The sequence below is a fragment of the Salvelinus fontinalis genome, chromosome 2, assembly GCF_029448725.1.
Source record: "Salvelinus fontinalis isolate EN_2023a chromosome 2, ASM2944872v1, whole genome shotgun sequence".
Taxonomy (NCBI): domain Eukaryota; kingdom Metazoa; phylum Chordata; class Actinopteri; order Salmoniformes; family Salmonidae; genus Salvelinus; species Salvelinus fontinalis.
Window position 1 is genome coordinate 56,148,184 of NC_074666.1, and position 27,473 is coordinate 56,175,656.

General features: G+C 43.7%; 1 protein-coding gene across 1 annotated transcript; it reads right to left on the minus strand.

Annotated features, from left to right (window-relative positions):
* Positions 1-269: 269 nt before the first annotated feature.
* On the minus strand, positions 270-25,435 carry LOC129821533 (RING finger protein 145-like). The gene is made up of 11 exons (XM_055879206.1): positions 25,264-25,435; positions 19,212-19,428; positions 12,099-12,207; positions 11,656-11,747; positions 6,028-6,263; positions 5,634-5,809; positions 5,220-5,360; positions 4,854-5,036; positions 4,120-4,267; positions 3,119-3,475; positions 270-2,646 (listed from the first exon to the last, which is right to left on the minus strand). Exons 2-11 carry the CDS (start codon positions 19,393-19,395, stop codon positions 2,167-2,169), a joined length of 2,106 nt encoding a protein of 701 aa, XP_055735181.1. The 5' UTR covers positions 19,396-19,428; positions 25,264-25,435; the 3' UTR covers positions 270-2,166.
* Between the last annotated feature and the right edge of the window lie 2,038 nt (positions 25,436-27,473).

The following is a 27,473-nucleotide window of genomic DNA, read 5'->3' on the forward strand; positions in this document are numbered from 1 at the left end:
ATTTATTTATTTTGTGGGTGAGTGCCAGGATGGAGGTGCAGCGACTTCAACACAGCACCCCCTATCAATCATCTAGTGTATATATAAATGATTGGTTCCAGCTAGTCTAGAGCCAGACTGCTTACTTCCGCAATCATTGTGGTCTAGCTATGCAAGACTAGGTTCCAGCCACGATAGTGCTTGTCTGGTGACGCTTAAGGTTGTGGCTTATCCATCTCCATCTTTAATAATCAAACCAACAACACTAAGAGCTAGGTTCAGAATGCAGGTTCAAATTGGATGGTGGAATTTATTTGACATTCAGTTTTGTACAATAAAGGCGACACCAGGCAAATTTCTCACCAAACAATACAGAAACTTGACTGGAATTCAGCATTCACAGAGCGTGTCGTTCTTTTTGTGTAAAAAAAAAGAAAAAAGAAAAAAACTATCAAAACAGAATTAAATTGTAGGTCTTCAACACAAAGAAACAAAATCCCAAACAGGAAAGCATTTCAAATGCTAAACGAAGTCCTCTTCAAATGTCAATATCATGATGTATGTAAAATACTATTCACACTCTTAGCCGCTTCTCACAATTTACCTTCAAGAAAATGTGCTAAAGCCACCAACTCGCTACAAATTAATTTTGATGGAGCATTTACAAGTTTGATCATACATAACATGTATTCATTCTCAAAACTGTAACAAATGCCCCAAAAAATACTGTTGAAGGTAAATTCAGTGCTGACACCTCTCTCAATCTGTGATCTTCAACCCATCACACTTATACCTACAGAGGGCACTGACGTGTTCACACAAGCCTCAGATCACTTCATATTGGGCGGTGCAGCTTTAACACTGTATGGCAGGCATATCAAAAGTCCTTTTCATATAATATATGAACGGTTATATACACACACATTTATAGGTCTTTCCTCGTACAAACCAAAAATATTTAGTACCTGACAAAAAAAACTACTTTGGAACGTCGCTATAAAATGACATTAGTGCAAATGTCATAACACGTGGGCTACATATCATGAAAATAAAGGTTCCTACAGCTACCAGATGGTGACAGCGTGCAAGCCTAAGCGTGCGTATGAAGCTTCTACATCAAGTGCTCGGTCTGTCCTCTTCAGTATATGAATGTCAACCACACATCCCGGTGAGTGTTTGTGTCTCCGACCTACACCACGCCCTTTTCCCCACCCTGAGCCCTTACTTGGTAAGGTTGGTGTGTAACCAATCATCAAGCAGAACAAGGTGAGGGAGGGTGGGCCACAAGGCCAGGAGAGGGTCGGCGAGGCCCAACCAGGGTCGGAAGGAGGGGAAAACACTTGGGAGTGGCAAAATAGTGAGCTAACGTTAGTGACCTAAAGAGGGGAAAAGGTGTGTGAAACATGTTGAATGAGAGTTAATGAAATCTCAAATGTTATATTTTGACTGTTTTGTCTTACGCTAGATAGATGTACAGTATAATGACAGTCAACTGTCAAATAGATGCATTTTGTTGTTCATCTAATTCAGTGGCCTTGTTGTTAGTGCCCGCCCTGAGATTGGAAGGTTGTGAGTTCGATCCCCGGCCCGAGTCATACACTAAAGATAAAAAAAATGGGACACCAATGAGTCTCTGCTTGGCACTCAAGAGTTTAAGAGATCGATTGAGGGTAAATCCCTGCGATAGACTAGCGTCCTGTCCAGGGGGTGTACCTGTGCATCAACCTGCCTCACGCTACAGAAACAGGAGATAGGCTCCTGCTCCTATGAGCCGTTCCGGCTAGCACAAGCCAAGGCTCATGCAAGGCTACTTACTTATTTTGATGCTAAGTGAGAGAAATCGATGCAGATTTCTCAGTGAAATTATATGGAGGTTCAGTATGGCATCACTCAAGTCTGCGTCAGACTTCATACCTGGAATCCTATAGGATTAATAACCATGAAATGTACTTGAATGAAATGAATTAACCATGAAACGAAGTAAGCATGAAATGTTAATGAATGACGTTTAAGACCATACTTTAAGTAACAGGCAACAAATAGATGAGGGTTTGTTAAGGGGAAGGTGTTGGATAGTGGCAATAGGGAACGTCCAACAGTTGAACTGTCATGGCGAAGTCGTACGTATTAGCCACTTGAGGATGAACAGTCTTTAGCTGTGTGTGAGGAGGCGTGCATGAGCGAGGCTCAGAGGCAGCAGGGGCTGGCAGACCGTTGGAGTTCTAACTGGAGGTCAGCTGCACATGCTGTGGATGATGTTGCTTCAGGGCAGGAGGCAGACTGCTGGGGCTGGCGATGCCTGAGACACGACTCCCCTGAGCTCTGTGACGGACCTGCCTCCTCTGCCTGGCCCTCAGGCTCTGGGTCAGGGTAAGCATGGGAGGAAGAGGATCTGGCTTGGCTCTCTTCAACAGGAACACCGTTCTGAGTCACCGTTTCGTTCCCTTCAGCCACACTGGCCACTGGCTCTCCTTGCCCAGCCTCTGCTGGGTTGGGATTGGCTGGAAGAATGTCCTGGGCGGGTGCAGCGGTGGCATTGGTGGGCTGGGATTGGCTCTTCAGCTGTTTGTGGCAGAGGGGGCAGGTCTCCTGTACGTAGAGCCACTTCTTGAGGCAGCCAGCGTGGAAGAAGTGACTGCAGGGGGTGATGACGGCAGACTTCATGTCCTGGAAAGGGAGACAGAATACTGGTTAACTACCGAAGGACTACGGACAACCACAGAAGAGTCTGCTACAATGCCTGATGATGCTTTTCTGATAAGTGGAAGTATATTACAGTACACATCCTTATTCAAACTAAACTATCATATTTCTTTTTAATGTTTAGGTAACTTTCCCAAAATTCCCAGGTTTTCCAAAAAATCCGGTTGGAGGATTGCCGGAATCAGCAAAAAATCTGGAATACCTCAACCAGGATTTCTGGAAAACCTGGGAATTTTGAGGAAGTTACCAGAATTTTACAACCCTAGTCAGAACCCATGTCATATCCCCTCTAGCCGCATTGTCCCCTTCATACCAGAAGAGGGCTATAAAACACATTTATCAGAACAATAATGGTGCCCTCTCAAACAGCATGCACTCACACTTTTCTTCATGTACACACACCGGACACACACCGGACACACACACACTCCGTCACCTGATAGCAGATAGCACAGATGTCATTGTACTGCTCCAGCTGCAGGTCGGAAGCGGTGGGCAGGCTCTTGATCTTGTTGACGGCGTCTCGGCGCATCAGGAAGCTCTGCCAGCCCAGCTGGGCACGCAGCCACACGTTGTAGTAGGAGTGGATGAAGATGATGGTGGAGCCCATCACCGTCCACTCCCCGAACACCGTCTCAGACACGCCGTAGGCCACCACCACGAGCGCCACCAGGAACTCCAGCAGCCGGTAGGTCCCGTTCACGTAGTAGATCACGTCGTCCATGTTCTGTACGGGTTCCTTACGGACCTCCTCCACCATGAACAGGATGTAAATTAGCAGGGTGCCCAGCACCTACGGGAGAAGGACATTGAGTGTGGGTGCTTCGTTTCACTTGTTTTGACACTAGAAGTCACTCTCACGTTGGGGCAAGCAGTTGGGGGTCAAGGGTTAGGATCACAGGTAATATATAGATCAAAAGTAGTAAGGTCTGCGACCTTCCTTTTTTTCTATTAGATAGTCAACGCACCGGAATCTTCTAAAGGTCAACGCACCAGAACCACATTTTAACAAAATAATGTTGCTGGAATGCTGATCTTTCCGGTTTCTACAACAGAAACCGTTTCAGAACAATCTGAGATGGTGGGTTGCTGAAACCTCACAGGGTTTTCCATATTTCACAGGGAATATATACTCACAGGTGGCCAGGGAATAGCAGGCACAGATACGGGAGCTTACAGTCCTTACCGTGCCCATCATATCACCATCACGGACCTGTGCAATATATCTCAGCACTAACGGAAAAGCCATCTACCTTACATATGAAACATTGTTGACGTGTTCTTATGTCATTACTGCAAACAAACGGACAAAGGATCCAGTGTACCAGTGGCTAAAAGGAACTCTTGAATTGGACAGACTACAGCGTGTGTGTGTGTGTGTATGGGTGTGTCCATGGCGACAGAGCTTAAGGTGTGTGTGTGTGTGTGTGTGTGTACCTGCAGTGAGGTGAGGATGCTGGAGGAGATGATGATGAGGAGCCAGAAGTCCATGTGGAAGAACTGGCAGATCATGTAGGCCATGTAGGCTGGGAAGACCAGCAGGAACAGGCACAGGCTCACGGCCCGGAAGTGCTTCCACAGGCTCCTGAACAGAGCGACAACCGACAGAGCTTTTACTAGGACGATGCCTCTGAGTGGCGTAATAAAGTTGTGTTGAACTGAATCGTGTAGTCGTGGCATTTTGGACGGACTTCCATGTAAAAGCGAGGCCTTTATATATTATGCTACTGATCTTTTCATTCTTGCTGTGGATGACACTCTGGGCACTGGATAGGCTTGGGCGATATAACATATATCACTTTCAATACCCTCGCGGGGGCTGCATGCTGCGCCACTGCTTATAAGAAATCAATGTATATTCGGCTCAGGTCTTCAGCTATGCATTTGGTTTGCTAACTTGCTAGTTGAGTGGCTAGATCAAGCTTCTTGGTTACAGCAGAGACATTCAATCTCCTCCTGGATCAAGATCCCTGTTGCCTAAATTGTTTTGTGCTTATTTTTGTAAAGTAGATATTTTAAAAAGTAATAGCTCCCCTTGTGTGCGTATTTGGTAATACCGTATACCCCGTTATGGTACAGAAACTAAATGACCTTATGAATCTGGACACCGCACAACCCTAGGCCCTGGTCAAAGTAGTGAGACATTTCCAACTCAGCCTGGAGTGTCTTACTTGTCCCGTGAGGCCCCCAGAGCCAGTACGATAGGGTCAGCTATCTCCAGCATGGACTGCAGGATGGAGGCCACCACGATGAAGAGGATGATACTGAGGAGGAAGGCTCGGTGGATGACCTGCAGCTCAATCAGACCCGTCTGCACAGCCAGGATCAGTAGCGTGATGCCCTCCGTCATTCCCCTGAGATGGCGAGAGACAGAGCAGGGGGGGAGAGAGAAAGAGAGATTCATAAATAAATGTGGTGATTTCAGTCAAAAGAAGAAAGAAAGATTCCTCATTGTTCAAGCTATGGGTCAAATAACACACTTACCGGGCATAAACACACAACATAAAATGGGCTGAATGAGAATGCGGCTGACTGACCGATGCATGGTGTTGTCATTCATGAAGGCCCGGTAGCCCTGCAGGTAGAACTTGCAGAGGGTGAGGACGCCCAGCGCCACAAAGGACACGGTGAAGACCAGGCCCAGCAGGGAGTAGGGGGTGCTGCAGCACTCTGCAATACTGAGGGGACAGGGAGAGAAGGGGACAGTAAGAAAACTCACGAAACCAATTCAGAGATCATGCATGTATTTGTAATAGATGGCACGTCACGTTCTCTTTGATTACAACAAACAGACATAATAAAGGACTGACATTGTAGAACTTCAGATTACATAATGTTGTGTTGTGCAAAAGTTCCGGAAAAACAGGTCGACTTGGGTTTCCAACATCTCGGATTCCACGAGAGAAGGGAAAAGGGTTTCTAGTGTTCTAGGAAGCAGTGCCCTGTCTCACCTGGTGAGGAAGAGGAAGAGCAACCTCTCTCTGGAGGTGGGCTTGTCGCGGCTACTGAAGTAGGTGTAGATCTGCAGGGCAAACAGCACCAGCCAGAAGCACATGAAGAGGACGGGCAGAACCAACTGGTTCCACAGGGACATCCCCAGAGCCAGCAGCCCATACACCTCCACCACCTGGGCACAGGAGGACATGGAACAGAGGATGCCACAGATATTGTTAGCTATGAGAAAAATAAACACAGAGACAGCAGCAAACTGATAGATTTACAGTCTTATGTGTGAAAGAAAAGTGATAATCAGGTGGTAGAGTTGTCATTGAATCTCCTCCAGTCTAGAGCCAGCAGACACTTAGCTGGTGTGGAAAAAATTCAGTGCCACACAGACTATTTTACCTGCACCAGCTCCCTGTAGGCGGTCTTGGCCAGGTTGTAGGGCACCAGCAGGTTGGAGGCCAGGAAGTAGATGACTTCCAGGCCCGTGAAGATCATGGCGAAGCGGTTGATGAACACGATGGTCTCCAGGGGGACCAGGCAGAGGCGCGCCACCAGGGGGAGCAGGTGAGCAGAGAACAGCCAGATCCTCTTGGTCTGCATGACGCAGGAGCACAGGGTGCATACCACCAGCTGAGCTGGAGAGAGAGGCGGGGACACAGGAAGGACGGGGTTAACACGCTGCAGGTGAACGCCCAGTCTATAGGAACACACACCGTATCTGAACTGTGTAGTAACAAGAAACAGCTGAATCTTAAAGGGCGGGTGTTCCAAGATCTGACTTGCAAAGTCAAAATGTGCGACGCCCTCGAGAACAAATAAGGGCAAAAGAAAAGCGCCTCAAGAGTTCATTGAGGCCCGGAGCACGTGCTTCTTTACCGCTACGGTGCCCCAAGTTAACTCTGACGATACAGTGCTAAAGCATGTGACTGCACTAGAAAGCTAAGAGACTCGTCATCACACCAGAGAGAAATGAGAGATGGAACGAGACATAGTGAAGCCATAACGTCAGATCCAGTCTGTCTCCAGGAGCTGGAGTGTGACGTCCCTGAGGCTGGTGACGACAGCACGGAGGCAGCATGTTCCCTAACACTCTAGGGACTAGGCCAAGAGGTCCCTGCCTACTGCTCTCCTGTGTTACTGGGAAAACATGAACCCTCATTGCGACCCGCCTGCAGAGCGTGCGTGAAGATTCGAGTGTCCCTAGAAAGCAACTGTGCAGTACAGCAGTCAGAACTCACGGCTGAATGTGCATCGAGAGTAGCCTTACCCAAACACTTGGCTATCAGACAGCTTATCCCACTTGTCTTTCAGAGAAAAGTAACAAGTACTTATGTGATTGAACCTAAAAAGGCCAAAGTTCAAACAACTGTCCCAAGCCAAGTCAGCACACCGTGCCAAAGGGAATCATCGATCAGTCCCTCCCTCTTTGTAAAATGTTAGGGAAAGGGTTTCTTAAAGTGGCACACCAGTCTCATTTTCACCCCATTTAACACCTGATTTACTTAACAAAACACACATCCCACCCCCAGGTGGTGAAGGTAGGAAACAACATCTCCACTTCGCTGACCCTCAATACTGGGGCCCCACAAGGGTGTGTGCTCACCCCCTCCTGTACTCCCTGTTCACACACGACTGCGTGGCCACGCACTCCTCCAACTCAATCGTCAAGTTTGCAGATGACACATCAGTAGTGGGCTTGATTATCAACAACGACTAGACAGCCTAAAGAGAGGTGAGGGCACTCGGAGTGTGGTGTCAACAAAACAACCTCTCACTCAACGTCAACAAAACAAAGGAGATGATCGTGGACTTCAGGAAACAGCAGAGGGAGCACACCCCTATCCACATTGAAGGGCCAGCAGTGGAGAAGGTGGAAGGTTTTAAGTTCCTTGGCGTACACATCACAGACAAACTGAAATGATCCACTCACACAGACAGTGTGGTAAGACAGTGAGGCGTAACAGCGCTTCTTCAACCTATGGAGGCTGAAGAAATGTGGCTTGTCACCCAAAACCCTGACAAACATTTACAGATGCACAATCGAGAGCATCCTGTCGGGCTGTATCACAGCCTGGTACGGCAACTGCACCGCCCTCAACCGCAAGGTTCTCCAGAGGGTGGTGTGGTCTGCACAACGAATCACCGGGGCAAACTACCTGCCCTCCATGACACCTACAGCACCTGATGTCACAGGAAGGCCAAAAAGATCATCAAGGACATTAACCACCCGAGCCACTGCCTGTTCACACCGCTATCATCCAGAAGGCGAGGTCAGTACAGGTGCATCAAAGCTGGGACCGAGAGACTGAAAAACAGCTTCTTCTGAAGGCCATCAGACTGCTAAACAGCAATCACTCGGCTGCCTACATTGAGACCCAATCACTGGCCACTTTAATAAATGGATCACTAGTCACTTTATACAATGCACTCTAAATAATGCCACTTTAATAACGTTTACATATCTTAAATTACTCATATATGTATATACTGTATTTTATACCATCTATTGCACCTTGCCTATGCCGCTCGGCCATCGCTCGTCCATATACTTACATGTACATATTCTCATTCACCTCTTTTAGATTTGTGTGTATTAGGTAGTTGTTGGGGAACTGTTAGATTACTTGTTAGATATTACTGCACTGTCGGAACTAGAAGCACAAGCATTTCACTACACTCACATTAACATCTGCTCACCATGTGTATGTGACAAATAAAATTTGATTTCAATAGATGGTCCAGGTAAGTCATGACATAACACAAGTGGGGGGGCGTTCCTCTTTTGTTCTCTATTGCTCCTCTATCGTTCCTCAAGCAAGGGGGAGGCCGATGACATCACGGATCCCCTTGAAGTTTGCAATGGTGTCTAAAAACACAATATTGTTACAAATTTTATTTTCTTGAGTATGTGTACTTTATATCACTTTTCAACAGTAAAAGTAATAACATAAAATCCCTGGAGGACATCTAAGGGTGCTGCTGTTTTCAAATGGTCAAAGTAGCAGTGTTGAGTAACAGAGAAGGATTAATCTTTTTTAGCATCAGAAACAGATCAATGCGTAACTGCCAGTTATTTCACAGGAAGGCTTCCTATTCATGATGACACTCATTTCTCGCTTCTTCCCCTTTTGGGTTTTCAGGTTTTCACTGAGCTCTGAAGCTAACACTATTGTGGGCCGGCTGTATTTTCAGAAGAGGCAGAACCCACACCTCGGTAATATAAAACCTGACAAGACACTAGTCGCACTACAGAACACCTGACACTCTTACGACAAGCAGCACAACAAGAAATACGTCAACGAGTGAGCAAGAACGAGAAAGCACGAGCGCGGGGAAAGACAGATGCCTGCCTGAGTTGTGAGCGCTCCCTTTGTACTGGAGACTGTGGCCACTCACACTCTCACTCTGTGGAAGCACCTTTGGCAGCGAGAGAGAGCGAGGAGCTCTGCGGCAAACGGCACCTCAGATCGTCAGATTATACAGCACCCACTGCCAACCCCCTGAACTCTCCTCCCCTCTCTCCTCAGCCGCCTACCTTCTGCCTGACAGGATGAAGCAAAGGAACACGGCCTTTCCCTTTGTCTGAAAAGGTTCTAGGGTAAATTAAACTAGCTCGCGCACTCAGAAGACCGTTAGAATTGTACAATGGCCAGACAGGGAGAAAAAAACAGCAGACTCAGAGACAAAGATAGGCGTCGGATTGATAAAAGGACGCAAGAGAAAATAGAAGGATGTCGAAGAAAATATATATGAAATAATGTAAGGGATGGAAGTGCACAATCACCATGTTATCGAGTAAAAGCAGACTTTAGGGCGACTACAAAGTGACTCGTAGATTCTCAGAAAGTGGGGTAAGAGAAGTGTGGGGATGTAAGAGGCTGGTACGGGACCTGTGAGACCGTGGCCCAGCGGGACTGTTTAGTGAGTTAACTATGAGGTTGGTAGTGAAGGTGGGACTGTGTTTAGTTACAGTGCCTTCAGAAAGTACTCATACCCCTTGACGTATTCCACATTTTGTTGTCTTGCAACCTGAATTCAAAATGGATACAATTTATTATTTTCTCACCTATCTACACACAATAACCCATAATGACAAAGTGAAAAAGATGTTTTTAGTAATTGTAGCTAATTTATTGAATGTGAAATACAGAAATCTCATTTACAGAAGTATTCACACCCCTGAGTTAATACTAAGTAGAAGCACCTGTGGCAGCGATTACAGCTGATTCTTTCTGGGTAATTATATAAGAGCTTTCCACAACTGGATTGTGCAAAATGATTTTTTTCACAATTCTTCAAGCTCTGTCAAATTGGTGGTTGATCATTGCTAGACAACCATTTTCAGGTCTTGTCATATATTTTCAAGTAGATTTAAGTCAAAACTGTAACTCGGCCAGGTACATTCACTGTCTTCTTGGTAAGCAACTTCAGTGTAGATTTGGCATTGTGTTTTAGGTTGTTGTCCTGCTGAAATCTGAATTAATCTCCCAGTGTCTGGTGGAAAGCAGAACCAGATTCTCCTCTAGGATTTTGCCTGTGCTTCGTTCCATTTTGTTTCTTTTTCATCCTGAAAAACTCCCCAGTCCTTAACGATTACAAGCATACCCATAACATAATGCAGCCACCACTATGCTTGAAAATATGGAGAGTGGTACTCAATAATGTGTTGTACTTACCACAAACATAATACTTTGTATTCAGGACAAAAAGTGAATTGCTTTGACAATTTTTTTTGCAGTAATACTTTAATGCCTTGCTGCTAACAGGATGCATGTTTTGGAATATTTTTATTCTATACAGTCTTCCTTCCTTTTCACTGTCAATTTGTTGTTTAGAATTCCCTGAGCGGTTTCCTCCTTCTACGGCAACTGAGTTAGCAAGGACGCCTGTATCTTTGTAGTGAGGGACCTTACAGATAATTGTATGTGTGGGGTACAGAGATGAGGTAGTCATTCAAAAATCATGTTAAACACTATTATTGCACACAGTGAGTCTATGCAACTTACTATGTGACTTAAGGAAATATTTACTTCTGAACTTAAGGCTTGCCATAAAGGAGTTGAATACTCATACTCAAGACATTCAGCTTTTCATATGCATTTGTAGACATTTCTAAAAACATAATCACACTTTGACATTATGGGGTATAGTGTTTCTAGGCCAGTGACAAAACAAACAATCTCAATTTAATCCATTTTAAATTCAGGCTGTAACAAGAAAATCTGGAAAAAGTCAAGGGGTGTGAATACTTTCTGAAGGCACTGTAGTTACCTATGAGGGCGGTGGAGAAGGTGGGACTGTGTTTAGTTAGTTATATGTGAGGGCGGTGGAGAAGGTGGGACTGTGTTTAGTTAGTTATATGTGAGGGCGGTGGGACTGTGTTTAGTTAGTTACCTATGAGGGTGGTGGAGAAGGTGGGACTGTGTTTAGTTAGTTACCTATGAGGGTGGTAGAGAAGGTGGGACTGTGTTTAGTTAGTTACCTATGAGGGTGGTGGAGAAGGTGGGACTGTGTTTAGTTAGTTACCTATGAGGGTGGTAGAGAATGTGGGACTGTGTTTAGTTAGTTATATGTGAGGGCGGTGGGACTGTGTTTAGTTAGTTACCTATGAGGGCGGTGGAGAAGGTGGGACTGTGTTTAGTTAGTTATATGTGAGGGCGGTGGAGAAGGTGGGACTGTGTTTAGTTAGTTATATGTGAGGGCGGTGGGACTGTGTTTAGTTAGTTACCTATGAGGGTGGTGGAGAAGGTGGGACTGTGTTTAGTTAGTTACCTATGAGGGCCGTGGAGAAGGTGGGACTGTGTTTAGTTAGTTACCTATGAGGGTGGTAGAGAAGGTGGGACTGTGTTTAGTTAGTTACCTATGAGGGTGGTGGAGAAGGTGGGACTGTGTTTAGTTAGTTACCTATGAGGGTGGTAGAGAATGTGGGACTGTGTTTAGTTAGTTATATGTGAGGGCGGTGGGACTGTGTTTAGTTAGTTACCTATGAGGGCGGTGGTGAAGGTGGGACTGTGTTTAGTTAGTTACCTATGAGGGCCGTGGAGAAACGGTTCATGGACAGCGACTCCAGGTAGAGCGGTCCCTCGTACCCGGAGTCCAGCTCACTGCGGACATAATCCCTAAAACAGGAAGACAAGACAGTCAGAGCTCAGCTCTTGCAGTCCCACCTGCTCTCTTCTGTCCTCACTGGTTAAACACAGAACCATGCCTCAGAGAATTCAACAAGAGTTACGCACAATCAAGGCCAGTAGAAGCCACCAATAGTCCGGAGCCAGAATCATAATATGGTCAGAAAGTCACTACTGTAATACCGGTAACTGTTTTATGGAACAACTACAAAACAGAACTTCAAATCGCAACACTTAACGGCTTTTAAATGATCTTCCGAATACACGTATCTCCTAGCTAACATGTAGACAGGTCAAGGATTATTTTAGCTGTAGTTCCTGTAGTGTGTGTCTCTCTCTCACCTGGAGACTTGGTGTCCGGCGAAGAGCAGCAGGGCAGTGAGCACGTACAGGTAGAGCTTCACCAGGTGCTGACGAGGCAGAGTCAGGAGCACCAGGCTGAGGATGTAACCTGACACACAGCAGAGCAGAGACGGTCAGTCGGGACAGTGAATCACAGAGGGAAGGAGAGGGGTTTGTACAGTACAACACATGAAGTGGAACAATGCACAAACAAGGCTGTTTTTTGTTTTGTTTTTAAAGGGACAAAAATATATGTGCCTGCTTCAGCTGCTGTTGGTCTCACACATATTAAGGAATAGTTTATTAACACGGACGTCCACTACTGTCTAATTGGCATTCACTTCTTGAATAATCTGTTATTCCAATCATCTCAGAGGAGTTCTATTATCAGGAGGACAGTGAAACCAATAATCCTGCCTGCCCTTCGCCATCTTGGTTGAGCGTGGCCTGCCTGGTTTAGTGGAGTCAGCAGAAAACGGTCCCAGGGAAAATCTCAATTGCATACTCCTCGCTCTCTTCACCTACTTCTCAAAACCCAGTAGATGGGGGGGGGGGGGGAAGTCAGAGGTCCCTCCTTTTGAGGCAGCAGCGAGGGGAGAGGATACGAGGAGTATGTCATTCAGATTCTCCCCTAGACAAAATCATCAGGCATCAAAACGCCAGGTACTCGATTGGCCGACCTGGACCCAGCGTGCAACAGATCCACCCAGCCAATCCATCCTGGGGATTCCATTAGCAGACAGCTCACACGCCCACTCCTCTAAAGCCCTCTACACCATGCTGCACACAGTGTGTGTGTGTGTGTGTCAAACAAGCAACTTAACCTGGTCAAACAATAATTAAAGGGCAGGGAGCATGACAACAACAGTGGGGGATAGGAGGCTAGTTAGCCATTGAGGCTTGAAAGAGTGGTCAGTGGACTGAATCATCTTGGCATGACAGCAACTACACAGACAGATACTGATATGATTCTACCTCCCATGAAAACCAAAATGATTATGATCCTCTCAGTCTAAGTGCCACGGGCCCTGACTGGAGTCAGTGTTCCCAGCCAGTGGTGTGTGTGTGGCCAAGTCAGGGTGAGCCAGCCTCACTGTGACAGGCAGCCAGGGTGACAGGGACGGATTAGAGCTTTGTGTGGGCCGTTTTACCCTCCCTCTCTCCCTCCTCAGCCTGTGGCCACCACCGGATGCTGCTTATGTAACCCTGAGAGGAGATGGACCTATATTCTGCAAGCCGGCCAGGCCGTCACGTCACTGCTGTCAATAGGCTTATCTATGAGCCTCTGTTCTGGTCTGGATGCTCAGTCACAACCATCACAAAGCAGAAAACAGAGAAGTGTGGCGGTACGACGGAAGAGGAAGCACTGCTGACGATATGCTTGAACACAATCAGAACCAGATAAAACCTTGACTGAAAGAAGAAGTCCATACTGTAATCTTAAGAGTACAAGCTCTTACTTTACAGAGCCTGTGTTTGGTTAGTAGCCTAGCACCTTCCTTCAGTGGTGAATATGAGCCAGCGTGTTTAACAACGTGTGGGGGTGCTTTGGTTGGAGAGGCTCCTGCTCTTAGCTCGCAGTTGCACTCTCAGAACCCACGCCTCCGAGGGAGGGGGGCTACGGCCAGTTAGGAACACAGCCTTAGACCACTCAGTCATTGTCACCTTACGTGTGTGCTACGTTGGTACAGGCCAAAAAATCTTAACAGGGCCTGAATACAAAAAGTAGAGGCCCGGCTTCCCAACAGACCCAACTCACAGGTTCCTATCCCCACCTGACAAACTCAAGTCACGTGCTCCCCAGCCACTCCTCCAGACCTGCTCACTGCTGGGGGGGACATTAAGCCCTGTGTGCAGATAGTGAAAATAATGAACTGTGACTATAAAAAGTTCCATTTAAAAAAGTGTATATTATCTTCTGCCTGGGGCAAACTATTTCACATAAAAGTAATATGGCCGTCCTGGTGATATTGGCCTAGCTAGGCTTACTGACTCAGGAGTCCATAGGGGAGGGATGGGCCTGACAGTATCTGTATGGTGCACATAGAAAAGCCTTCCAGCCATGGTCAGGTGCAGCAATGTGTATTAACAGAGCACATCCTGTTCCTTGGCCTGCATTAGTAAGCCAACAACACGGATGAGAAGAATTTGTTTAACAGCAACGACAGCAATAAAACAGAGCCGTTAATCCACAGTCGTGGGTCCCGAGCCGTTCGCTACGCAAAGTCATGCAGACAGGACAAAGAGTGGACCGGTGTGAAAGAACCATCAGTGCTGGCAGTATAAATAGACTGACCCTAATCGTCCATAAGCAAAACAGTTAGAGATAGACTACAGCAAGCGTCAAAATGACGAACAACGCTAATAAGATGAGGTACAGAAGAAAGAAGAAGTACAGATAAAAGATTAGAGAATATCCTGCTCTCCCTCAGTCTGTCTCTTTCCAAGAGACACATCAGCAGCACACACACACACTGAGGTTCAGTCCAGCCCACTGTTCTCTGCTTCCCAGTGTGTTCATCAGCAAATACCAGCCTCATTGTCTCACCCACCAACTTCAGCCAAGTATGCAAAGCCACTAAAAATACCACTGGTGAGGTCAAGGAAAGTATGTATACACACAGTATATATTCAAAATACAAAGTTATCAAAAAATTACAGTATTTTTTTTTTTTAAATTCCTTCCCATTGATAATTATCATATCTAGTGACTGCATTATAGTCGAGGCCTGTGAGCTGGTTATCATGGCCTGTGCCTCGTCCACTCCTTTCCCCTGGGAAGAGAAAGGCTTCTTTGAGGGGGGAGGGGATGACTTTGTTCTCCTACTCCCTGCACGGGCCAGCCCCCCCCACCCCCACACACACACACAGCACATTGTGCTAGCCCATCACACAGTGAGGAGACAGCCTTTAGCCTGCCTAAATCAGAGTCACAGTAACCAAGCTGGCTGCTTTTCACGCACGGACCACACTATCCGTCTGCCTACTACACAATTACCCACCAGCCTGACCAGCTGATAACATGACCCCCCATGCCTAGTAAAGTACACACAGTGGCAAACCACAAAACAGTATACAATTCATGCATGGTATTGGTTAACTTCTTTGGGCTAGGGGGCAGTATTTTGACATCCGGATGAAAAGCGTGTCCAGAGTAAACTGCCTGTTACTCAGTCCCAGAAGCTATGATATGGATATAGTGTGAAAACACTCTGAAGTTTCCAAAACTGTTAAAATAATATATGTGAGTATAACAGAACTCATATAGCAGGCAAAAACCTGAGAAAAAATCCAACCAGGAAGTGGGAAATTGTAGTTTTGTAGTTTTCAATTCAGCCTCTATCTAATATCAAGTGTCTGTGGGGTCAAATTGCACTTCCCAAGGCTTCCAGCAGATGTCAACAGTCTTTAGAAGTTGTTTCCAGACTTCTATTGAGAAAGGGAGTCGAATAAAACCAGTTTGATTCGGTGGCTCTCGCACGAGGACAATAAGATGTTTACCTCTTGGGCACGCCGGTCCTTCCTCTGTAATGGAAACGCTATTGTCCGGTTGTATTATTACTGCATCTTTATGATAAAAGACCCTAAGAATTGATTGAAAACATCGTTTGACATGTTTTTACGAACTGTAATGGAGCATTTTGACTTTTCGTCTAGATAATGGGAACACGCTTTGTGCTTTTGGATTAGTGGACTAAACGCGCAAACAAAACTGAGTTATTTGGACATAAAGATCGAACAAAACAAACATTTCTTGTCGAACTGGGAGTCTTGCGAGTGCATTCCGACGAAGATCAGCAAAGGTAAGAGAAGATTTATAACGCAATTTATGGCTTTTGTTGACTCCACAACTTGGCGGGTAACTGTATAGCTTGCTTTGATGCCTGAGCACTGTACTCAGAATATTGAATAATGTGCTTTAGCCGGAAAGCTATTTTGAAATCTGACAAAGCGTTTGCATTAGAAAGAAGTGCATCTATAATTCTGTGTAAAACACTTGCATCTTTCATCAAAGTATATGATTAGTATTTCTGTAAAATGATGTGGCTCTGTGCAAATCCACGGGATGTGTTGGAGGCAAAGCCTTACTGAACATAACGCGACAAATGTAAACGGAGGTTTTTGGATATAAATATGAACTTGATCGAACAAAACATACATGTATTGTGTAACATGTTGTCCCGGGAGTGTCATCTGATGTAGAATATCAAAGGTTAGTGATTCCTTTTATCTCTATTTCTGCTTTTTGTGACTCCTCTCTTTGGTTGGAAAACGGCTGTATGCTTTCCGTGACTAGGTGCTGACCTAACATAATGATATGTTGTGCTTTTGCCGAAAAGCCTTTTTGAAATCGGACACTGTGGTTGGTTTAACGAGAAGACTATCTTTAAAATGGTGTATAATACTTGTATGCTTGAGAAATTTGAATTATGAGATTTGTTGTTTGAATTCGGCGCCCTGCAATTTCATTGGCTGTTGGCAGAACCCCGTTCCCAGACGGGTTAAAGGAAAGATTCACCCATTTTGAATGTTATATCGTATTTGTGCATCTCGGAGCGATGGGTGAATGCATTCAAAATGGGTGAATGTTTCCTTTAACTCTTCTGTGCACATTTCAAGGTCAATTATACCACCTTGAGCATCACGGAAAGTCCCATTAAAATACTTGGGTCTCTGATGGTGGAAAAAAGCAGAGGTAAATGACAAAGGAGCGGAAAATGTGTCTGAGCCAACGTTTCACCATGACGACAAAGTAAAAAAAAGTGTCGGACTGCAGGCAGACAGTTGCAGCAGCAGATGTCTAAGGTCAGGACATGCTTTAATTATGAAACAAGCATCTGCCAACACCCTGCCTCCACTGAGCTCTTAGTGGGCCAGGCCCACACTCAAACAGAGCATAGACATACTGAATCAGAAGTACTGTCTGTGCCCATGTTGACGTGCCAATAGAAATACAAAACTTAGGAGAAGCATGTTCACCCTTACAGTCAACGCTGACTACAAACTATCAGACTTTATCCTTGCGTCACTGCTTTTATCATGTCTTAGCTAAATCTACCACAAACCTAAAGGCATTTAAATGTAACGCCATTCAAGACAGTTGTAGGTTTAAAAATGCTTAGCTGAACTTAAACGATATGCATTTATACCATGGCATTGTTGAATACTCGTTTTCAATTGGCTTGAATGGGCATTCGAAGGCGTGAATTATTTCCCTATAAAGCCTTGTAAAATTCAATGGCTATAGTTCATTCTTACGTGTTCTATGTTTGAGCTGCTTTTGAAATTAAAAGTTGAATTGTTCAATTTGATTTTCATAGTAAGCGAGGACTGATGGTTAGGATAGCTAAGCTAGCAAGTCTGTTTGGTTACCAAGGCAGCAGCTGTAGCTATCTAGTAAACTTGTTCGCTACTTCAGTGGATGCCAAACACATTTTTACCGGCAAAAAGAACACATTTAAAAATATAGCTATGGTATAAGCGGGATAATGAACTCGGGGGCTCAATGCGTTCTCTGGAAAACAACGCAACATCGGGAAAGTGCAGTGCCATGACGTTCTACACACTATCCACATCGTGCATTATTTCCCATAGAACGCATAGTCCCCTCGATTATCACTTAAGTAGTCCATAAATTACATTCATATGCATGAGACCCAACCATGAAAAACTGGGTCCTAGTTTTACAGACTGCAACTGCAGTGTTCTTCCTGGTCAGAGCACACTAGTAATACTGCAGCACTACAGCCCAAATAACCTATCGGCTCACACCATTTCTAGCTTTTCTTGGCCACTCCATAAAGGAAAGTGCAAACAGAACTAATTTGACGATTACAACATCATTAAAGATATATGGGCTATTTACTGCAAATACCATGCCTGGGTGATTTTAAAAGTCATAGTCAATCGATTAATAATATAATAATACACTTAGCAAAAATATTACAATATGTAGAAAGGTTCAGAACTTTTGTGAAACATCACAGCACAGTTAAAAGATACATGGCAAATAGATGGTGTTCAGAGATAGATGGTAGGGGTTGAGTGGAGCTGATGGATGGGACTAAAAACAAACAAAAAGATAACTACTGTAAACTACACTGTGTCTGTAAAACGCATATAGTATGTATAAGCTGGAAGTAGAAGCCTAAGAGATGTTGTCCATTAGTTTACTCCCATTAGGGGAAAGATGGAAGGGTTAGGGTAAAACAAAATAATCTATCTACACACACGTTCAAAAGTTTGGCGTTCCTTAATAATGTCCTTGTTTTTGAAAGAAAAGCACATTTTTTGTCCTTTAAAATAACATCAAATTGATCAGAAATTCAGTGTAGACATTGTTAATGTTGTAAATGACAGTTTTATGTGGAGACCTTTTTTTAATGGAGGCCCATAGGCCCATTATCATCCACCATCACTCCTGTGTTCCAATGGCACGTTGTGTTAGCTAATCCAAGTTTATCATTTTAAAAGGCTAATTGATCATTAGAAAACCCTTTTGCAATTATGTTAGCACAGCTGAAAACTGTTGTTCTAATTAAAGAAGCAATACAACTGTCCTTCTTTAGTCTAGTTGAGTATCTGGAACGTCAGCATTTGTGGGTTCGATTACAGGCTCAAAATGGCCAGATAAAAAGCACTTTCTTCTGAAACTCGTCAGTCTATTCTTGTTCTGAGAAATGAAGGCTATTCAATGCGAGAAATTGCCAAGAAACTGAAGATCTCGTACAACGCTGTGTACTACTCCCTTCACAGAACAGCACAATCTGGCTCTAACCAGAACAGAAAGAGGAGTGGGAGGCCCTGGTGCACAACTGAGCAAGAGGACAAGTACATTAGTGTCTAGTTTGAGAAACAGACGCCTCACAAGTCCTCAACTGGCAGCTTCATTAAATAGCACCCGCAAAACACCAGTCTCAACGTCAACAGTGAAGAGGCGACTTTAAATGTTATATGGGCTAATAGAAAGAAACACCAACTTTTAAAAATTAATTTTCTAATTTTTCATAAGTGGATGGGTGCTTTTGTCAAAATATGCTGTTGAAAAGTACAAATGCTATAAATGCACACTCAAAAGGGCAGCACTGGAAGGGGGAGGGGGGTGGTACTGACCAACATAGTGCAGGTAGAGAGCCAGGTACTTGTACTGAAAGAGGGGGTTGTTGTTGAGACTGCTTCTCTGGATCTTCTGGAAGAAGGAGCTGACATCCCAGCGGTAAAGCACCTCCAGCAGCATGATGCTGGGGACACGCAGCCCCACGTTCAGCACCGCCTCCAGCTTGTCTTTCACCAACATGGCTCCGACGCGGCAAGCTACACACTAATATGACTGGACAGGGGGACGGAAAGATAGGGAGAAGAGAGGGAGCAAAAAGTGAGTCGTCTGAGGTGCTATAAAATGATAGCACGCAGACAAAAAGAAAACTAGCAAAATATACTTTTTTTTTATGCAACTAGCTGTTTTTTCAGAGCTTCATAGGTTAAATCAAATCAGTCATAAAATAAATACACAAGAAATAAAAAAGTACATGAGAATAAAATAAATACACAAGTATTTTCACTAGATTATATACAATAGTGATGGGAATGGGGAATCGATACAGTAAGTGATATTATATAGATACTTTGAATATTTCTTTTTGCTACATAACGTTAGCTAGTGCTAAATCGGCTGTACTGGTTCGATTTCAGGCTGTACCACAACCGGCTGTGATTGGGAGTCCCATAGGGCGGCTTACAATTGGCCCAGCATTGTCCGGGTTAGGGTTTGGCCGGGGTAAGTAGTCATTGTAAATAAGAAATTTGTTTGTAACTGGCTTAACTAGTTAAATAAAGGTTACATGTAAGAAAATATCTGCATGGACTCACTGTGTGCAATAAGTGTTTAACATACATTTTGAATGACTACATCTCCACATAAAAATATCTGTAAGGTTCCTCAGTTGAGCAGTGAATTTCAAACACAGATTCAACCACAAAGACCAGGGAGGTTTTCCAATGCCTCACAATCTAAGCAGACATTTAATATCCCTTTGTGTATGGGGAAGTCATTCATTAAATTTTGTGTATCAACACACCCAGTCGTCACTAAAGATACAGGCGTCCTTCCTAACTCAGTTGACGGAGAGGAAGGAAAGTGCTCAGGGATTTCCCCATGAGGTCATTGTTGACTTTAAAACAGTTAATGTTTAATGGCTGTGAAAGGAGAAAACCGAGGATGGGTCAACAGCATTGTAGTTACTCCACAATACTAACCTTAATGATGGAGTGAAAAGAAGAACGCTTGTACAGAATAAAAATATTCCAAAACATGCATCCTGTTTGCAACAAGGCACTAAAGTAAAAATGCTACAAATGTGGTAAAGCAATTCACTTTTTGTACCAAAATAAAATAAAAAATAGTGTTGTATTGGATTAGCTCCAAACACATTAGAGTACCACACTCTGTAATTTTCAAGCTAGTGGTGACTGTACCATGTTATGGGTATCCTTGCAATCGTTCAGGACTGTGGATTTTTTCAGGATAAAAAAAATACAGAATAGAGCTAAGCACTGGCAAAATCCTAGAGGAGAACCTGGTTCAGTCTGCTTTCCACCAGACACTGGGAGATTAATTCACCTTTCAGCAGGACAATAATCTAAAACACAAGGCCAAATCTACACTGGAGTTGCTTACCAAGAAGACAGTGAATGTTCCTGAGAGGCCAAGTTACAGTTTTGACTTAAATCTACTTGAAAATCTATGGCAAGACTGATAACTGTTTTTATGGCCACAATTTTAAAAAGTTAACACTCGATTGCATTTAGAATTGTTATTTGTTGCGCAATAGATTAGGCAAAGAGGTCAATGAAACTCGACCAAAACATTGGAAATACCATGGAAACGCATGGGGGAATGATTCCGCGGGGGAAAGATCACGAGTCTCCTCGTTGCCCCCCTGACAAAATTTGCCTAATTTTGGCTATTCTTTGTGTATTTCAAACTATATTGAACAAAAATATAAAATGCAACATGTATTTTGTCCCATGTGTTCCATGAGGTGAAATAAAAGATCCCAGAAATGTTCCATATGCACAAAAAGCTTATTTCTCTCAAATTTGGAACACAATTTTGTTTATATCCCTGTTAGTGAGCATTTCTCCTTTGCTAAAATAATCCATACACATGACAGGTGTGGCATATCAAGAAGCAGATTAAACAGCATGATTACACGCACCTTGTGACGGGGACAAAAGGCCACTAAAATGTGCAGTTTTGACAATACCACAGATGTCTCAAGTTGAGGGAGTGTGCAATTGGCATGCTGACTGTAGGAATGTCCACCAGAGCTGTTGCCAGAGAATTTAATGTTAATTTCTAATTTGGCAGTACAGCCAACCGGCCTCACAACCGCAGATCACGTGTAACCACGCCATCCCAGATATGTCTTCTTCACCTGCGGCATCGTCTGAAAGGGTGCTGATGAGTATTTCTGTTTGTAATAAAGCCCTTTTGTGGGGAAAAACTTATTCCGATTGGCTGGGCCTCGCTCTACAGTGGGTGAGCCTGGCTCCCAACTGGGTGGACCTATTCCCTCCCAGGCCCACACATGGCTGCACCCTTGCCCAGTCATGTGAAATCCATAGATTAGGACCTAACAAATTAATTTCAATTGACTGACTTCCTTATATGAACTGTAACTCAGTGAAATTGTTGCATTTATATTTTTGTTCAGTATAGGTTGAGAAAAAAAAAAAAAAAGGATTATAAACTGGGTGGTTCGAGCCCTGAATTCTGATTGATATTCCACAGCTTTCAGCCAGACTGTATACCACAGGTATGATGAAACATTTGTTTTTACTGTTTTAATAAACTTAACCGGTTTATAATAGCTATAAGGCACGTCATGGGTTTGTGGTTTATGGCCTATATACCACACCCACCCGAGTCTTAAGTATAATGCTTGTATGGATGTCAACCACAATAAATGTTGATGTTATCGTCATCAATCAACTGCATTACAGTTAAAAATGACGGGCTACCACACCACCGATTTCTGTATGCCAACTATACTACCAGCTTATACGAACGGCATTTAGCAGTCACTTCTTCTAAACCTGAAACGGGACAACTTCTAAATGTTATGCAGCGAAAACAGCCAAATATATTCCGAAATCGAACTTTAGTAACCACAATTTGGGCCTGTTACAATACATCAATCATGACAGATTTGACGAATATTCAATTTGTTAGATCAAATTTGTTGAATGAGAGCCAATCCATCATTGTAAATAAGAATTTGTTCTTAACTGACTTGCCTAGTTAAATAAAATAAAAAATACCACATCCATCTATTCCCTGCTGTTTGCGCTCCACTGACCTCTTTATTGCGCAACGACTGGGCTTGTAAAAGCACGTTTCACTCCAGTAGCAGCTTTCTGAGGTGCTCTCGCACTGTCTGACAGGTGATAGGCTATTCCGCTTAATTTAATTCCACCACATTATGCAAATTAACCTATAGACCCATTAACATCCCTATAACATTTGATGCAATATTTCATAATGAAAATAGAGATAATCCAAACAGATGTCAAGTAACAGTTACATGGTAAAAGAGTTACAGACATGCAAAATAGCAATAAAATGACCTCTGGGTCAGTATTTCTAGGACAATTTCCATAATGCAAGATTAAATGTGTCATGAGACCATAACGGAAAAAAAACGGAAAAAAAACCCTGTGTCGATCGAAGACATAGTACAGTAATTAACTGATATTAAAAATAAAAAAAATACATTGCTACGTTTAAGAGTGTAATTGTAAATATTTCCCACACAGCCAAGCATCCCAACTTGTACCTGCATCGACCTGAAATACTGTAAGCATTCATGCCATATTGATGAGTTAGTTAGGTGGTGTATGGTCATGATGCTTGCCTTTGCCTTTTCACATGATCTGTAAGACAGGTTGGTTATATTTAACCTACCATGTGAAAAACATGCTAATAACTAGCGCCCAATCAAAAATGCAGCTTTTGACCATTGGGTAAAAATTATGTTAATTGTGTAGATAATCCTATAAAGAAAACCAAAGGTTCAAACCGCATGTCTCTATCATAATCCGTTCCAAAATTATTGGTGTTTTTACCCTTGTAGGATAGATGGAATTAGCGTGACTAAATCAATAGAGGCCAGAGAAAAAGTGAAAAAAATTAAAATAGAATCACGCCAGCTAGGCTGGATTCTGCACAATAATTAAGGTTACTGGCTACCTAACATGTTCACTTTCCCGTTGAACTCATCTTTCTTCTCGAATCGCAGGACATTAAACAATATAGAGGTACGATTGATATCGATTTTGAGACATGCCGTCTTTTCATGTTTTAGTATATCCTTTTCATTTTAATTTAAAAAATAAAATATTTTTCAAAGATTTCTCACAAAAACAAGCATATCTCTGAAATGTCAACAGAGCACATACCACAGGAGGTTAGTAGCACCTTAATTTGGGAGGACGGGCACTTGGTAATGGATGGAAAGGAAGGAATAAGTGGAACGGTATCAACATCAAACATGGTTTTATGGGTTTGATGCCATTCCATTCACTACGTTCCAGCCGTCCTCCCCTGGCGTATACCAAGCTTTTTATTTTCCAAAACCTTGTACATTTAATTCAACTCGTCATGCTAATTTTGCTTTGAAGACAATGTCCCCAAATGTAAAATCCTCAAAAGTTGTTACGAGAAACCTGCACTGCTACGTCAGAGCTTGTCAGATGGATTAGGTTATGGAATCCAACTTCTTGGATAGAATGCTAACAAAATGTTAGAGACCCCACTGAACGATTCAGAACACGAATAATTGATATTTGTCTTGGTAAAATGTATTTTATAACATAAGGTGAAATTTTTTCACCAAAGTGCGTTTTCACCCACTCTGGGCAGAGTAGGTGGACACCCTATAAGAGGGATGGGAAACTTTGATGAGGGTGGGGGCCACACAAAATCTGAACTCAAGCAGGCCGCAGTGGTTTATGCAGTCAGAGCCAGTCCTAGCCTTTTGAGAGCCCAACGTTAAAATTAGTTTTTCTCCCCTCTTGACAGCAAGGATACTTTTGATTTAGAGTAATTTCCTGCAATCCTACACATTCTGCTATGGGTCAAAGAGGTTGTGCGGTCCTACATTTGCAGGCAGACACTGATGGAGTGGATATCCCATCCATTGACTTACATATAGAACTGATTCATACGACCTCTGATCCCATCCCCCTGGCCCTCACTTTCAGATGGCCTTTTGAACATGTAATTATGAAACATACAGGTCCACTGTACCAAGCGTACAATTTTTTAGCTACATCACTTTGTAATTCACATTCATCTGCAATGCCCATGATGACTGAAAACGTAACGTTAGCTAACAAGACCAATTCGCATTATGATTACATAACCGAAATGGTGTAAACTATGGTCATACAGGCACCGGATCACCTTCATGTTGAGGGCTAAGTTAGCACAGGTATTGAAGTCTAGCCCGACATCTAGCTAGTTACACTATATTAATGGCTTGTTGGGCTCTGAGCGTTTATGACATGAACTTTAGTAACCTCGCCAAACGAACGTTAGCAGCGGCTAGCTAACCGTAATTAGTTGTGCCCTGCAAGAAGGGTGATGAATTGTCACATTCTCAATCTCATATTCCAAGACGTACAAAACTACAACTACGTACATTTGTAGGGTCGTTAAACGAGACAAAATGCTAAAAGTCAGTGGTTTAGCTAACTAGTTATGCATCACGTATGTTAGCAACGCATATGAGCAGAGTCGGGACGGGCGAAAAACTGCATTGATGACCCGCCTACATCAATGTAACGTTACCTGATATTTTTAATAATTGAAACGACCACCATGCATAGTTTAGCTAACTAAAAAATAAAGCACGAGATCAACAGCTGTTCACGACTTAAATTAATCTAGCAACAGCTGGCTAGAAATATTGCTAGCTAGCTACGCCTTATCGCAGAACTGCATGTATTGTGTCGCTAACCAGACAGCTAAATAGCTAATGCTAGGTACTTGGCTAGCTAGCTAGTCCCTCGAGAGTCAAAACAATCCAGGTTAGCTAGCAAGCTAGCTGAGTAGCCAAGTTCGCGTTATCAACATTGCCCCACGGAAAAACAAAGAACCTACATTGCAAGAACGACGTTCACGACGTTAAAGTGAGTTTGAGGATGCTTCTCCGGTCGAATATCAACCATTTTAACTCGGCTTCTCCCGAGTTAACGGTTGAAACGATGGGATTTCCACCATGGATCGAGTCTTCTACTGCCGCCGCTTCTTTTCCTTATTCTATGGTATATTGGAGTTCGCACAATTTAGTGTGCATGCCGCCACCTACTGTGAGGGATGAAAACGGAGCCGGTGTGAGTGTAAATAAATAAGCGGAATCAAACTACTTTTCTGTTAAAAAAGTAAAACAGATCTGGAGAGCCTGGGAGGGCGAGCAGTCTTATGGTGCCGTACCCTTTGCAAGTCTTCCGATTTAAACTCCTGAAGTCCCAAAAACATGTATGCCGCAACCACAATAATGTAGTTTCTTTGACATTTGAACCATACCATTTATAACTGTGGCAATGAACACCACAAAATCCACATTTTAACACATCGTTGACTGGCAGCAAAACCCTTGAGTGAGTAGGTGTGTCCAAACTTTTGACTGGTACTGTAAGTAATGAAATGGATCAAGTGGTTTGTGCACACCGACTGACCCGCATGGTTGATGGAGTGAAGAATCCCTCTCCTTCCATTCTATAGTTTTTTAAAGAAGAGTCTCCCTTCTCAAATGTATTTGGGATTTGTGAAATACCCTGTAAGTGCCTTCGTGCCCAAACATTATACCTTCTAATTGTAGTCGCTGTACTCATAATATACAGGAAAACGAGCGTTTTATGGCGAGGATAACCGTGCTGCAAGCCCAGCTTCAGACGCAATCATTAGGCAAGGGTAATTTAAGTGTAGGAAATGATGAAACAGCGTCTGTGTCACCAATAAGTACATATAGTAGTATAAAACCCCTCGCACAGTCTAATTTCACAGCTGGACAATTTTCTCATGGCTTCTGGAAGGAAATGCTGTAGGAATGCTCTACCGGTGTCGCTCATTAAGTAACGAGTCAGAGGCCGAGCCTTCTCAGGTTTCTCCACCCGTTACGGGGTCTGAGACGCCGAAGCATCCCACCATTAGCTCTGACAAATTGAAAACCCTTGTCATTGGCGACTCCATTACCCCGCAGTATTAGACTTAAAAAGAATCATCCAGCGATCATACACTGTTTACCTGGGGGCAGGGCTACCGACGTTAAGGCTAATCTGAAGATGGTGCTGGCTAAGGCTAAAACTGTCGACTGTAGAGAGTATAGGGATATTGTTATCCACGTCGGCACCAACGACGTTAGGATGAAACAGTCAGAGGTCACCAAACGAAACACAGCTTCAGCGTGTAAATCAGCTAGAAAGATGTGTTGGCATCGAGTAATTATCTCTCGCCCCCTCCCAGTTAGGAGTGATGAGCTCTACAGCTCAATAGCTGGTTAAAAACTGTTTTCTGCCCCTCCCAAAAGATAGAATTTGTAGATAATTGGCCATCTTTCTGGGACTCACCCACAAACAGGACCAAGCCTGGCCTGTGGAGGAGTGCTCTCATTTTATCTTTGAACATAGACAGGGTTCTAACTCCTCTAGCTCCACAATGAGATAGGGTACAGGTCAGGCAGCAGGTTGTTAGCCAGCCTGCCAGTTTAGTGGGGTCTGCCACTGGCACAGTCAGTGTAGTCAGTTCAGCTATCCCTATTGAGACCGTGTCTGTGCCTCAATCTAGGTTGGGCAAAACTAAACATGGCAGTGTTTGCTTTAGCAATCTTACTGGAATAAAGACCTCCTCCATTACTGTCATTATTGAAAGAGATTGTGATATCTCACATCTCAAAATAGGGCTAATTAATGTTAGATCCCTCACTTCCAAGGCAGTTATAGTTAATGAACTAATCACTGATCATAATCTTGATGTGATTGGCCTGACTGAAACATGGCTTAAACCAGATTAATTGACTGTGTTAAATGAGGCCTCTCCTCCTGGTTACACTAGTGGCCATATACCGCGAGCATCCCGCAAAGGCGGAAGTGTTGCTAACATTTACGATACCAAATTTCAATTTACCCCCCTCCCCCCCAAAAATACAGAAGTTTCATCTTTTGAGCTTCTAGCCATGAAATCTATGCAGCCTACTCAATCACTTTTTATAGCTACTGTTTACAGGCCTCCTAGGCCATATACAGCGTTCCTCACTGAGTTCCCTGAATTCCTATCGGACCTTGTAGTCATGGCAGATAATATTCCAATGT